This window comes from Alligator mississippiensis, chromosome 1 (assembly GCF_030867095.1).
Source record: "Alligator mississippiensis isolate rAllMis1 chromosome 1, rAllMis1, whole genome shotgun sequence".
NCBI classification, from domain to species: domain Eukaryota; kingdom Metazoa; phylum Chordata; order Crocodylia; family Alligatoridae; genus Alligator; species Alligator mississippiensis.
The window spans coordinates 181,176,391-181,191,878 of NC_081824.1; the positions used below are offsets into that span (position 1 = coordinate 181,176,391).

A 15,488-nucleotide genomic window follows, 5' to 3' on the forward strand; every position below is an offset into this window, starting at 1 on the left:
AAGATCTCAAAGCATTTTAGAAATGTAAGTTGACTAAAGTCACAAAGAGCACATCTGAGAGTTTAGCACCATGATCTGCACTGTACAGATGGGAAACTGGAGAACTGTACAAAGAGTCACTGGCAGAGCTAGGCACAGAATCCAGGATTCCTGAGTAGGGCCAGCCTAGGTGTTTTGTTTCTTTCAGCAAAATTAATTTGCTACCCCTCCTCTCCCATTCAGGTAACTGAGTTTATCAATTGGAAGCCACTAGAGCAGGGTGTTTGTAGGCCCCAACAGCCTGCTGGTAACACAAAAGAGCATTCTATATCTTCAGTCAAAACTGAAATGCCAGCTTTAGCCTACTTTATTCATTGATATGTTACACTATAAAAAAGAAATAGTTTGAAAAGCTATTAATCATTAACCTGGTCTTTCTTGATCCTTGAAGCAAAAGTGTGGACACTTTGTTAACTGTTTGAAAAGGGGGGGCTTACTTATGCATACAGGTAATCTGAAACAAGTGACAAATTTTTAGGACATTTTTTAAAATGATGAGTAATTTTTCAAGTGATGAGAAATAAGCAATAATTTAAATGTCTTGGGTCATATTCAACCCAGATATAACCTAACTAAATTCTATTCGATAGCCTGTTTTGTGCATGTCATTTTATAGCTTCTAATAAAGTGAACTCTGGCTTGCAAAATTTATGCATCTCTGATTCAGTTAGTCTGTACGATGCATCTCTACTCTGCCTTCCATCTAAAATCAATAGTTACAACAGGGATAAACAGGGTACCTCAAGTCTTGTTGGGAACTCAAAAAGATCCGATATAGGTCAGTTAAATGTTAACTAACAAATGGAACTGTAGTTCAGAGTAGGAGCAAAGACAAAAAGTAAACCCGCTATGAGTCATTTGAAAGTTGCTTTAAAGGCCTAGTGGTGAGAACTAAGATCAAAAGTCTGCTTTGGACTTTCATGAAGAATACAATCGTATTTGGTTCTTGAGTTAGCAGCATAATCAGTTAATTTTACAGAACTTTCTTAATGGACCAAATTCTGCTCCCATTTTCATAAAGCAGCCTGTCTCACCAAGTCATGGGCAAGCAGGTCTGGGACCACTTGGGGTTTAGGAACAAGCAGAGTCAGAAAGCCAAGAAACCAGGTACAGTGGAATCAGAGAGCAAGCCAGGAAATAAAGCAGAGAGCAGAGCCAGAAAGAACACAAGCCAGAAAAACCAGCAAAGCAGCCTAGAAGAGGGGTGGCCAAAATATGGTCTGGGTCTTTGTCCAGCCCACAGTGGGTCCCTTGGCCCCCTGGTCCAGGCACAGTCCAGCCATGATGCCATGGCCCCAACCCCACAGTACTGGCAGGGAATCACGCTGCACAACCCCAACCCTAAGTGCCCTGCTCCTGCTCCGGGCTTGCCCACCCAGGCTCAGCAGCAGCTGCGTGGGACAAAAGTTGCTGCTCAGCGTGGAGGGAAAGCAGCCCCTCCCCCTTCCCCTCCTGTTGCCAGCTGTTCCCTGCTGCAGTCACCCAGAGCCTACACAGGGATACCCTGCATCTCCACAATCAACACCACCACCTCTGGGCTGCTCCATGGGGCAGAGGTGGCAGTGCAAAGCAGATGCAGGGCAACTCAGCATGGGGTGTATGCAACTTCAGAAGGGAATGGCTGGCAGAGGGAGGGGGAAGAGCCGCTTCCTCCAGGCTGAGCAATAGCTTTTGCCCCATGCCACCACTGCTGAGCCTGGGTGGGCAAGCCCAGAGCAGGCATGGGGTACACAGGGTTGGAGTTGGGCAGCGCAGATCCCCACTGGTACTACAGGGCTGGAGCTGGCAGCAGTGGCACCCAGAAGGAGCTGCCACCACCTGGACTGTCTAGATAGGCAGTCCTGCCATGGAGCCGCTCCAGCCCTGCTGTGTGCCCAGGGGGTGGGAGGACACGCCATAGGCAGGCGGTGTGGAACAGGCACAGAGCAGGTGCAGGACAGGGCTGTGCATGGTTCCCAGCTGATCCGCTCTGGTGGGGGTGAGTCTAGAGCAGGGTGGGGCAAGGGCTGTGCGCTGCTGGCAGTGCCAGGGAGGTACCGCAGGGTACATGGACTCTGAGCTGCTGCAGGGTGACGGCAAGTGCTGACCAGCTCAGGGGGGCACATGCAGGGGGTAACATGCACACACCACCATACCCACAAACCCTCCCCTGAAAACCCCACAACCACACCCTCCCCCACATACAATCACACAACCCACAAACCCCATACCCTCGCTCCACACACCCCCTACAAACACACCCGTGTGCCTCTGGGGGGAGCCCCGCTCACTGCTACATGGACACACCCCACCACCCATGCACCCACAACCCATACCCACCCACTCCACACACTCCCCCAGCCACCCTCCCCCTCCATACACCCCACAAAACCCATACCCATCCACACATCCCCACAAACACACCCCCCCACAAAACCCCCACATCCACACATACCCACACACCACACACCACACATACACATACAGTCACACACATACCCCACATCCCCCACAAACCCCATACCCACCCCTCCATACCTCCCACCCCTTCACACTCCCCTACAATATACAAGAGTAAGACTTAATTTTGAGCTATTATGTAATCACATCTATATACCCCACACAAACACACACAAATCAAGACAAAGTATTTTTTAAATAAAATTAAATAAAATTGTGCTATTGTCAATGTTTTATTTGTAGTATATCATTTGTTAAACCCCCTTCCCAAAAGGAGTACTTCTGGGGGCAAGGTGAGGGACTTCCAGTGGCAAAGGTCAGGGATTAGGGGGTGGGCCTTCCAGTCCCAAGATGGCAACCAGGGGACAGGACACTGGTCAAGGTGCGGGGCTACCCTTGTGGCCATCAACAGCTGGCCAAAACTCATTAAGCAGCCCTCCATCCAAAATAATTGCCTGCCCCTGGCCTAGAACCAGGTTTGAATCTCTTGTCCAGGTGCTTCCCATTTTAAGTCAGAAGTTTATATGAGGGAAGTGGAGGGTCAGCTGACACCAACCGGCCACTCCAATGCCAGTGAGTGTCTAGAGGGCTAGGTAATTATGGAGATTTCAGTACAGCCTTGACTAGTCTAAGTGACTGGCTGTAAGGTGGTAGGCCAGAATGACCACAGGTTCAAGGCTGTAGCCTGCAACAATGCTAGTACAATCAACTGAGTTGTACTAGCTCACTACTGAGGGGAGAACCTGGGGAAATACCTATGTACAAGAATACCTGAGGATCCTACTGATCTACAACAGATATGACTTCAAAAGTAAGCAAGTATAGCAAAAATCTCTCTGAGTCTTAAATGAACCAAGTAGGCCAACACTCTAGAGGAACATCAAACTTTAAAAGGGTTACATCTAATGATATTGTGTGAAATGTACTCTAAACGCCATAAGAATTTGACAGAAAGTGTTAGCCTTTCTATAAATTTTTGAAGCAGCCTATAAAATTCTATAGCAGGAATAAGATTTTATATCAAATTTGAAGGGATATTTTAAAAAAACCTATAGAAAAGTCACCAGTCAAATTCTCTAACACTTTTCTACAAAAAAGTAGAGAATGTCCATATTACTAAACACTGTTAATATTATTTATGCTGTTTCTAATAAAACTAATTCTGAGATGTTTGATAACCTCATGCTTTGCCCTGTTCCATGACATGAAGATCTGGATTTGAGACATGGAATCATGAGCTGCATAAATACTGAGCATTTTTAGTACTCTTCCATCCCTGATCCTCTATCAATGAAATGCCAATAGTGAAACTACTTGTGGCTATAGTGTAAATTGTGAACAGAGTTATTTTAAATCAACATATTATCTAATTTTTACAGATCCTTCAAAAGCCAGTAGACATTGATATTGCTATGGAGACAGTTCCTCAGAATTTAGATAAGACAAACTGTACAGACTCTTCCACACAGTTGGAAGAGTTTCTGCATTCTATGTTCATTTCAATTTTGATTTACATGCACTTTAAATTATTTATCTCACATACAATGCAACTTTAAAATTTCTATCTCATTATGAAGTAGCAAGTAATAAGTTGCAAAGAACTTTTAGCTTCTCTGATGAAAAGCACTGAAGAAAAAAATCTTTAAACAATGCACTTTTTCAATCTTTGTTTTTGTTCTTTATTTTTTAGTCTTTCTTTCACAATTCCTAGACATTATAGCGATGAAGATGATGATGACAACAACAACAGTAATAATGATACAATCAGTTTGAGTTTTAGCACAGTTTTGATTGAAAACGGGAACTTTCATTTTATTTAAAACTATTATTAATTTGATTCAAAGACCCAAGATACAGAAGTCAGATCTAGGTCTGAATTTCACATGGTTTTAAGAAATTTTGTTATGACCATTTAAAATAGTTTGCATTCAGGTTCAGCTTTTGAAATTCCCAATAACCTTTCAAAAGTTATGGGAATTCAGGTCAATCTTTATGTTATTCATTGCCAAACCATGTGAAGAGACTTAAAATTAAGGCACTTTAAGAGAGAAATTCAGTTACTAAAACACCTTCCAATGTCAACTTGTGAGTCTATTTGGAAAATACCAGCTGTCATTTAGAAATATATGAGAATCAAAGTTAGGTCATGGAAAAGAGATATTCCTGTTTTGAAATTTTTTTTTAAAGAAAAAATTAATTATGCTTCATCACATAACCTGATCTTCCACTGAAATCTTATAAGAATGTTGGTATTACAGATAGAGTCATAGAATAGTAGGGACTGGAAGGGTCCTCAGGAGGTTATCTGGTACAAGCCCCTGCTCAAGGCAGGATCATGCCTAATTAAACTATTTCACACAAGCATTTGTCAATAATAAATAATATTATTTATTATTATTTTCATTTTTAATAACAGGCTAACTTCTACCATGTTACACGAATTGGAGTAATTTCACTGGTTTACAGAATAATTTCTGTAATAGCCAGGTTATAGCAGGTCCTATGTGTCTTAAGAGAGATGGTAACTTTAGTAAAGAGTAGACTGCAGTGAGGCATAATAAGTCTTATTATATGCTGTAAATTGTTATACCAAGGATAATGATCCACAACTGTTCACCGCAGGCATAGTTATATCATAGGGCACTCACGACTGCCCACCACAGCACTCACAAGAATGTCCAGATGTTTTCATGCCGTGCCCCATGTCTACTTAGAGGAATGAAGAAGTAATTAGCTTAAATTAGAGCAAAGGAGATTTAAGTTAGATCAAGGCTGTACAACTCCCACCAGGGGTTAAATTGCAGTCCCTGGGCTCCCACCCAGTCACTGTTCCCCCATTGCTCTGACTGCAGCAGCAGCTGGGACGTTCAGGCTCCCCCTCTCTCCAGTTCTCCATCCTGCCCCTGCCCCTGCAACAGGAGACATCTGAATGATGTGGTGCAGTGGGTGAGTGCATGGCCAGTGAGGTAAAAGTGAGTCTGAGCATCTTAGAGTATGATGCAGTGGGAGGAAGGAGCAGCAGGGGGCATGTGGTGCAGTGCAGGGATGCAGGTTGGAACAGAGTATGCTGTGCAGAGGCGGCCACCTGGGCACATGGTGCAGCATGGGACACTGAGGCACATGGTACAGTGAGTGGTAGTACAGTGCAGTGGCAGGTGGTGGGAGCAGCAGTGGGGGGGCATGAAGTGCAGTAGGGAGGGACAGGGAACAGCAGTGGGGGGCATGGTGCAGCAGGGAGGTGCAGGAAGCAGCAGTGGGGGGGGCAAGCAGTGCAACATGGGATACTCATGTGCTCATGCAAAGAGGAGTCACCAGGGGGCAGCAATGAGAGGGTTGCAGTACAACAGTGGGGAGAGGGTTATATGGTACCATGTTGCAGGGGCCAGTAGCATGGCTCAAGGGACATGTGGCCCCCTGCCTCTTAGAAGCTAGAAGTTGGCTCCGAGTTAGGTATTAGGGGAAATGTTCTAACTGCCTCAAGTCTCATGGACAGTCTTTTTGTGTGGCATACGGCAGACCGGGGAGGGGACGGGAGCACAGTGGCAGACAGGGGTGGGAGTAGAAAGCAGACTAGCAGATCAGGCTAGGGAAGGGGATCAGAGTGGCACTCCAGAAGGGAGCAGGGCTCAATTTGTGGCACACCTGCCAAAAAGGTTGTCCTCCACTGCCTGGGAATGATTACATTTCACAGCATCCTCTTGCTACATGGAAGAGTTAATCTTTTCACTTCATATTTCTGATATGATTAAGCAGAGCTAAATTAGCAGCTCTAGCCTTCCCATGTTTCATTCACAATAAATCCTACATCTCTTTTGCCTTTAACCAGTCAAGTTCCTAGATCCTGTTCCATAAACTATAAATGGCACTTGCTTTCTTTTCCAGGGTATCCTGATTTATCCTAGCTGGGGCCTGCCAAGGTAGTTTTTATATTAATAGGGAAGTTATTATTTACATAGTGAAAGTATAGTGCAAAGGATTCTAACACATTTTATAGCTTTAAATGGCTTTACAAATTATACTCAGGGATACATTTCCTGCACCTCTGAAATGTACCCCACTCTTTTTAACAACCTACAGCAACCTACACAGGTTAGTATGGGCGCATGGCGTAGGTTGTGATGGGAACTCCTTAATAACCTACATGGTTTAGGGTAGGAAATGAGTAATACCTTATACAATTGAAACCACAGGAGAATGAAGGTAAGTAGAATATAACTGAAAGGTACAACAACAGTTTAAAAACATGGTATTTTAAAACAAAAGACTCCTCATCTGTATAACTAGTGGCACTTCAGATTATTAGAATGAAATAAAGGAAACAATTGAGATTGCCACTCAGCATTTTTGCTGTCCCCTGTTCCCCTCTTTGCCTGTTCCCAAACAATTAAAATAACTAGATTTACTTCCAAATTTTCACGCATTTGTATGATAAAGAGCTGCTACAGAGAGGGGCTTGGTCCCATCAGCATTCGCAAAAGTCAGTGGGATTTGGAGGGTGCTCAGCACTTGGCAGGACTGGGCCCAGTTTTCAGGCTGTAAGTACTTCACAGGAGACTTTCTTTCCAAGACTCTTTCTACCATCAGTTTTAGGCAGTGGTGCTCAGCCTTTTTGACCAGCAGGCTGGATGGGCAGTGCCAGATCCCTGCATGAGCTGAATCCTGCTGGTGGACCCAATGTGGCTCCAGAACAAGTGCAGCAGAGACCCATCCAGCTGCATGGAGTCAGGCATGGGGCAGCCCAGCCCCAATCCAGTTATATGGGGGAAACGGGCTTGGTCCAGCCCCAGCCTGGCCTTGCAGGAGAGGAAGAGCCATCATCTGACCCCAAAGCAGCCATGCAGGGGGAAGGTCATGGCCCGGATCTGACCCTCCATGTAGGGCTTGGGATTTTGGCAGTGGGGAAGGGTGGCAGAATAAACTGCTATTGTTCCCCCACCACCACATTTCCCCTATCCTTCAGGACCCCCGTGGGCTAGATTCCAAGGCTCTGCAGGCTGCATTTAACCCGTGGATTGCAGGTTGAACACCACTGATTTAAGGCAATGGGGATGGATTTCTATGGGTCTTCAGTTTAGCAAAAGCTTGCTTAATAAATGGATAAAATTTGGCCTGAATTGTTCCTTCCAGCTGAGTACATACTTGAATAAGGTGTAAAGGTGCACCCCCCAACTCCAGCAGCAAGTACCACGGGGATCTGTTAAGCACTCGGAAGCAAGCCTCCAGCCCCTCCACTTTGAGTTCTGCTGAAACAAAGGGATCAGCTCAGCTCCCTGCTGTCTTCCCCAAGCCCCCTTGCTAGCCTTCAGCACCTGCAGCCGAAGCATCCCGCTTCTCTTTGGGACACTGACTGCTCAGGAGTCTGGACGAGCCCCCCCCCCCCCGCTTTTCACCAATACAGCGGAGAACAGAAACTTTCCTGATGTCAAGAGCAAACGTGCACTCCCTCCCCCTGCAACCCCACAGGGTCTGATGGCAAACTGATGCTGCCCTGAGCCAGTGTAGGGAAGACCAGAAGACACCCCCTCCCCAGCCCCACCACAGCATCCCGTAGCTGTTCCCCACTGCTTCCCCGCTGCCTTTCTCCCTCGTCTAGAATCGCTGCTCAGTACAGCCAGTGCGGACGCTGCCATTTCCCTGCGTGGGGTTGTTATAGTGACTTGAGTCACGGAGCGGGGGGATGTGGCCCTGGAGCTGCGTTCTCTGCTGTCTCTCGCCCTCAGGCGACCTGCCAGGGCAGAGGGATTTGGTGGGGGAGAGAGAAGGGAGCAGAAGCGCAGGGAGGGGAAGAGCTGAGGGAGTTTGGGGGCTGGGGAGTTTTGCTTGGGGTGGAGGAGAGAGGGGGTCTAAGGTGCTGAGAAGGCAAGAGCTGAGGGAGTTTTGGAGCTAAGTGGTCTTGCTTGGGGTGGAGGAGAGAGGGGGTAAAGCGCCGGGTGGGGAAGATCTGAGGGAGTTTGGGTCCTAGAGGGTCTTGCTTGGGGTGGAGGAGAAAGGGGTGTAAAGTGCTGGGCGGGGAAGATCTGAGGGAGGTTTAGGGCTGGGGAGGTCTTGCTGGGGGTGGGGGAGGGATGTAAAGCAGGGTGCAAATTAAGCAGGAGCTGGGGGAAGGGCTGAGCCCCCCCATAAGAGACAAGAGCCCCCCTGTAAGATTTGAAAGTCATAACTTAGGGGGGGATCTCCGATCGGATCGCTCCTTCACTTAGGTCCACTTGTTAATGAATGAATCGGTTAATTTTTTTTTTTTTTTTTTTTTTTTTTTTTTTTTTTTTTTGCAGACCCCCCCGCCCAAAAGTCCCGGTGTCATTCAGCGCCCGGTGCCGGCTGTGAGGGGCTGCGGGGCAGGGAAGGGCGTGCGGGATACTCACGTGCCAGATGGCGAAGAAGATGAGGGCAGCGCACAGCACCAGCGACAGCATGTAGCAGAAGGCGGCGAAAGTGAAGGCCATGCTGCGAGGCGCCCCGGGCGGAGGCGGCCCCCGGCGGGAGCCGAGAGCCCGGGGCCCCCGCGCCGCCGCTGCCCGGCCCCTCACGGCTCGGAGCGCCCCGCCGAGACGCCGCGGCAGCGCGGACTGGAGCGCGGGCGCCCGCGGGAGGAGGAGCGGAGGCGCGAGCGGGCCGGGATCCCCTCCCCGCCTCCTCCTGTCCCCCGCCCCCCGCCGCCCCCTCCCCTCCCCGCGCCGCGCCGCGCCGGAGTTGGCCGGAGTCCGAGGGGTCTGCCCGCCCGGCACTTCCGAGGGAGCCGGCACAGCCCCGCGCGCACCGCGCCACCCCTCAGCCTCCTTTGTAGCGGGACCCGCCTGTGGAGCCCGATGGTCCGGCCCGGCCCAGGGCCCCTCACTCCGGCCCCGCTGCCCAAACCCCCAGGCCGCAGCCCGCCCCAAGCAGTCCCGTGCGGGCTGGAGCCATGCCATCCTGCAAGGGGAAAGCCAGGGGTTTCTCTTTTGTAAAGGAATCCATTTTTCAAGACTGTTGATGCATTTTTTTTTTTTTTAAGTTTGTGCAGCCCTGTCATAGATTCATAAATGTTAGGGGCTGGAAGGGACCTTACAAGATCATCGGGTTCAGCCCCCACCCTGTGCTTGGGCAGGAAAAACCGCTGGGGTCAGAGTAATTGCTGCTCCTCAGCTGCCAAATCAAATTTCTGGCCCCATGGGGAGCCCTGCGGGTAGACAAGGTGGCCCTGCACACTAGGCACCATGGGGCCTGACCTGGCGCTTGCGGCCTGAGCCTGTATGAGATCTGGCCCATGAACGGGCCCCATTCCACTTATCCAGCCTTTCTTATATTCTTGCGGTCCACTTTTGGGTTGCAGTGCACAGGTTGAGAAACGCTGCCCTAGGGAAACAGCACTACCTCCAGGGGTCATCTAGTAGCCTGCCCAGCCATCCGAGGCAAGAAAGGTCTTGGCATGTCCAAGCACTACCTTGGTAGCTCGTGGGCTCTCCTTATACCTGGCCAGTCCCTTGTTATGGGGTGATCATTGCTCTGCACAGATGGCTAGTCTCCGTTTATTGTGCAGTTCATCGGTCAGTTGTGGGATTTTTTTCTTTGCAGGTGTAGCAGCTTGAAATTCATTGCCTGATTCACCAGCAAGCTCCGTAATAAATGTAATGTGTGGCAGAGGCCTTGGTAGGTAGTTGGCTCTTATAGCTGGAGGGTCCCTTGCTATGGTGTGATCATTACTTTGCCCATGCGGCTGGTCTCCATTTATTGTGGGATTCGCCAGTGAGTTGTGTCATTCTTGGTTTGCACGTGTGGCCATCATTCTTTGAGCATGAGGCGGGTCTAAATTTGTTGTGTGAATTGCCAGTGAATTCCGTAATAAATGTAATATGTTGCAGGGGCCTTGGTAGTGGGTTGGCTCTTCTTATAGCTGGAGAGTCCCTTGTTACAGTGTGATAAATATTTTGCCCGTGTGGCAGGTCTGCACTGATTGCTTGATTCACTGGTCAGTTTTGTAATAAATGCAATGTGTAGCAGGGGCCTTCAAATGACTTCCCCCAGAGGAGGATGTGCCTGCCCCACACAGCCACCCTCAGATGCAGAGGTGACACAGGGAAGATAAGGATGAGGAGGAAAACAGCAGGAATTTCAAAGGAGGGAAGGGCACCAGTGCATTTCCTCAACCAGTCCCTGTTTTCTGTCACCTCTGCCCAATCATGATGCACTTTCTGTGTAAGGCGTATACAATGATGCCACTAAAAATAAAAAGCAGCTTTGTGCTGGTCAAGAGCCTGCAAACATTCACCTACTGAAGCCTAGGCACCTGCTAACTCTGCTGCAGATTTAAGGTCCAAATCATGTTCTAAGAGAATCTGAAGAGATAATCCCCAGCACCACCCCACATCTTCTGTTTCTTTCTACTGGACATTATGGAGCATTTTGAAATCAAACCCAGGAGCTGAGCCAAAATGAGCAAATAATGGGAAGTACAATAGACTCTGGGATGCAGCCCATTATGGAGAGCGAGGGAAGCAAACAGAGAAGAGAAGTAGGGGAGTCAGGAAGGACAGAGTTAACATTAAGAAGATCACTTATAGTGATGCAGTTTGAGGTCTGCTTATGAATGACAGAGAGAGTGCCTTTATCCATGTGAGAGAGAATTAACATACTTCTTGAAGACAAGACAGTAGAAGTAGATTTTTTTGGAGCGATTTAAATGAGAGAGTGGTAGACCAGCACACAAGAATTCAAAGAGTGCCACCCCTAGCAGCATAGCTACGATCTACAGCTGAAGATTTTCTTCCAACATAAATCATTTAAGAAGCAAAACTTCCTATCTAAATGCTTGCTAACTTTCAGGCTGCCTTCTGAATTAAGCCATATGCTTGGTCTAGCTTGCCCAATCTTTGCTTCTCTCAGTGTATAAAAAAAAGCTAAGCCCGCATTCACAATGTAGAAGGAGATTTCTGCCTCTTATGCCATTTTTCCTCTTGTGTAGATGCTACTTATCCATTCTTGCCATGGCTATTTAACTGTCAAAAGTACTTCAAACATATTTTTTTTCTCTTTGGAATGTAGCAGTTGACATAAAATGGCAGGTATTTTTAAAAAATGTTCAAAAGAGTCCCTGGACCTGCTGACAAGTTTGAATCTAACATTATTTTGACATCCATGGATGAAGGCAATAGATAAATGCAAATACCCTTTACCAAAAATGAAGGAACTATAGCTCATAACACTCATTGTACTCATTTTCTAGAAAGAGAAAATAAGGGCCAGAGCTCTTTAATAATTTGCCCATGGGCATGTGACAGAAGCCAAATTCTGCCCATGATGTAAAAGGGGAAAAACCGTTACAGCCAAGTCCAGAACAGACTTCTGTCTCTGTCAAGCATTTACAGATAAATAGTTTCTTTTCTTCTTCAAAACATATAATTCCACCTCATAGGAACAGCGCTAACTTGAATCTTGTAGCAAGGATGGATATTAAAACTAGCCAGGAATGTCCTATGAGAAGCAATATTTTATAATACGTAGACTCAGTAAAATATTTGCGTTTTGATTTCCTTAAATAGGGCAAGATACTGCAAATGATAATGAGCTTTACAATTATGCTAGGATGCTTTTACTGCATTGCAATCCTTTAACCTTTTTATCCCTTTGTTTGAAAGCTATTTCTTCTATAATCTGGCAGAACCTTTAGAAATTAAGTGGTTTATTAATAACAGCACATTTTGAATAGAGGCTGTAAATAGATTGCAGAACAATAAGTCTCTGTTTAAAAAAAAAGGTACTTTATACTGTGTCACAGTTTCTCCAACACCTGAATATTTATCATCCACATTCACACTGATTAAAGAACTGCTGATGCCTCATGGAAAACTTGGGGAAAATATTTTGTTCTCAAATAATTCTGCATATACATATATAACTGTGATAAAGTATCCCAGAAGACAGAAGTGCAACTGGCCATTGCTTCTCAGTGCACGATTATTCCCTACAGTACACTTACTGCTATTTTGTCCAATCTGTTCTTATTACCATCATCATTTGTGTGTCATCTCTGTGCTTAAGGTTTTCACAATTTACACATTCAAAACAATGGGGTTTCCAGTCAAATTACAAAGTTTTTCTGATACTTCTCTCAAATGGATATGGCCTATTAGCTTAATTTTCTCTTCCTTCATCATCACTATTGATTGGCTAACCACAAAGGTTAAAAAAAAATATGAAGGTTCAAAAGTATGCTCATCAGCAGGAGGAAAACTTCCAAGAAATAACTGGGACTGTTTCACCTATCATGTTCTCTCAAAAGTAGACACTCCCATTCAAAGTCAGGTAAAACTTTGGGCTCCTGTTTGACTGACCCCCTAAGCTTGAGGACTAGGCATCGGTGACTAAAAATATCTTCCTTATTTCCATCTCACCAGTAAATGCTGCAACTTCCACTGGGATGGGGACCTGGCTACAGTAAGCCATGCATTTCTATCCTCCAAAAATGACCACTGTAATAATTGGAGCTGAAGCTGAATAGGAAAACAATGTACTTTTTCAAGTGAAGATGCCAGCCTCCTCATTGGCTCAGGCCACCATGACTACATCAGATCTGTGCTATGCGCACTGCATTGGCTCTTCAAATAAAGTGACAAACTAGGTAAAACTATTGCTATGAACTAACAGTCAATAGTAAACCCTTTTTGTCAACATTTTCAATCATAACCAAAATGACATTCACAACATAAAAACAGATTTCTGCTGCTCTCAAAAAAGGAAGGCTATCACTATTGCCCACTTATTTTAAGTGGAAGGTGCTCAAATGTAAAAGTCAGGGGTGAATCCAGGGGGGTGCAGTGAGACAGTAGCATCTCCCTCCCCTCTCCCACGTAGGACAGTGACACTCTGGGCAACAGGGAACATATGTGGGGAGACATAGAAGGCAGGGATCAGATGCAGGAACAGGGGACACTCGCTGCTGTCCTTGGTTGAGCCCAGAGCCCCATACAGCCTTTCCCTGCAGCTGGAGCTCTCTGGCTGGTGGACCCCAGAGGCCCAGCTGGGAGCAGGCACTGGAAGGGGAGACCTGCCCACCACCACTGCTGTCCCTGGCTGACCTGGGAAAAAGGAGAACCCCAGGGCTATTCCTGCCCCAGCTCCAGCCATGGGCTGCAGGAAGTAGCTGAATGGGGTGACTGCACAAGGCACTGAGCTCAGCCAGAGACAGGTCAACACATGTCCTCTTTCAGTACCTGCTCCCCAGCCGGCAGGGGACATTTGTGGGAGTCAGGCTGGGGGCAAGAAGAAGGAAACCTGCCTGTCTTCATGGTTCTTGGCAGAGCCTCGCAGCAGCTGGAGCCCCACAGACTGGTAGGGGAAATCCAGTGGGGGCAGAAAAGGAACAGAGACTGCTGCTGCTGCCCATAATGGAGCCTACCAACCACATAGCCTCTCCCTGCAGGCCCCAGCTGGAATGGGCAGAAGCAGCTCTGGGCAATCCCTCTGGGCCTGTGTGGCAGGGCACCTTTGATGCCTGCCACCCTAAGGGCTAGAACAAGCTGCAGAGCAGCCTGTAGGTGGTTGCACTCCCAAACAGGGGCCACGTGGCCATCAGGAGGCCACCCAATTGGGAAGAGGGCACAGCTGCTAGGAATAAGAACAGGCCTTGAGCAGGGGAGCCAACAGTTTGCTGGCTGCAGCTGTAGAGAGAACACCACCTGTCTGGAACTGCTGTTCACAACATCTTAGTGGTACAGGACGAGAACTACTGGGATGGCAGGAGGTTCCTGGTCCTGGGGCATGACCTAAAATTACACCCTACTAGGGTAGGATGGTGTGGTGGGGCTGCTTGTGGTGGGGTGGTCCCCAGGAAATGCCAAACCAGTTGCCTCAGTAGTGAAAGGTGAGTATGGGGTGCCTTACAGCCCCAGCTCTCACAACCTGGTGGGTAACCTGGCAATAGAGACAGGAAAGGGGCCAGGCATGTCTATGGAGCCCCATACGGTGTAAGACCCTGAGGCCCCAGTGAAGGGGGAACAAGTGGTGGTCCCAGTGAAGGGGGCATGCAGTGTATAAAAGGCCGTGCAGAGTAGGTTTGCAGGGGCAACCTGAAGGACTGCACATGTGGGTGCAGAGCAGGGTCTGTGTAGGTGGGCCTGAAGGGCTACACCAGGGTGCGCAGAGTAGGGTTGCAGGAGTGACCTGAAGGGCTGTGCACAGCCAGTCGCAAAGAGTTTGATGAGGAGTTGCAGGGCCCAGTAAGAGGGCATAAGGTCCCAGTGAGAGGGCAGGAGACCCAGGCAAGCATTACTATGCCTGTGGCAGTGTTTATTTTGGATGCCATCTGGAAGGCATGGGACACAGTACAGGGAAGGTCCATGTATAATGCATTAGGCATCAGGGCACTTAATTGGCAGCCTCCCGCAATTCCACATCTAGTTTAGTACATCAAATTGTGGCAGGTGAGATGGGGCAGACTGCCCTAGACAGGTGGGCTGGCTGACATCAGGACCAGCCTTGTGATGGCCCCCTGTCACAGCCTGGGTCAACCAAGATGGCAGCAGCAATGGGCATGTCCTGTATTCCCCCATTCCTGTGCTTGTTCCATGCCTGGCACCCAGTGTTCCCTGCCAGCCTAGGGTTCCTGCCACACTTTGCCCTCATCCCACCCATGGTCTGAGGGGCAGTGTGTCATGCCCCTCTTTATTAAGTTTTAGAACTGCCTATGATAAAAAGGGCACATGGGTACAAAAATCCTATAACAGATAAAATAAATCCTTTGAGCTGTCTCTAGTTTTAATTCTCCACATCCTACCATTCTACTTCTTTATTCTCCTTTTCACCACTCAACAGTTTTCACAACTGAGGCTCCCTGGTTATCGGTCCTTGTACAATAATTGTCTCCTGATACTCAGCAGCAATATCGAGATCAGATCTGGCACTTCATCTTCCACTCTACAACCTTGCCCTTTTCTAAAAAACATTTTAAAAACACCTGCTTCCCCAGGATAAATACTTCCCAGAATTGTTTTTTTTCCTCCCTCCCAGAAATACCTATAACATTTTAATATAACAGC

General features: G+C 47.6%; 1 protein-coding gene across 2 annotated transcripts in view; it reads right to left on the reverse strand.

Annotated features, from left to right (window-relative positions):
- CNIH3 (cornichon family AMPA receptor auxiliary protein 3) overlaps positions 1 to 8,999 on the reverse strand; it is a 142,689-nt gene extending 133,690 nt beyond the window's left edge. Inside the window, exon 1 of one of the 2 annotated variants that reach the window (XM_014598022.3) lies at positions 8,841 to 8,999. In XM_014598022.3, the coding sequence (XP_014453508.1) occupies positions 8,841 to 8,921 (81 nt within the window). In that variant the 5' untranslated portion in view covers positions 8,922 to 8,999. The remainder of the gene's footprint in view (positions 1 to 8,840) is intronic. The other variant, XM_019483127.2, reaches the window with a different exon arrangement.
- Between the last annotated feature and the right edge of the window lie 6,489 nt (positions 9,000 to 15,488).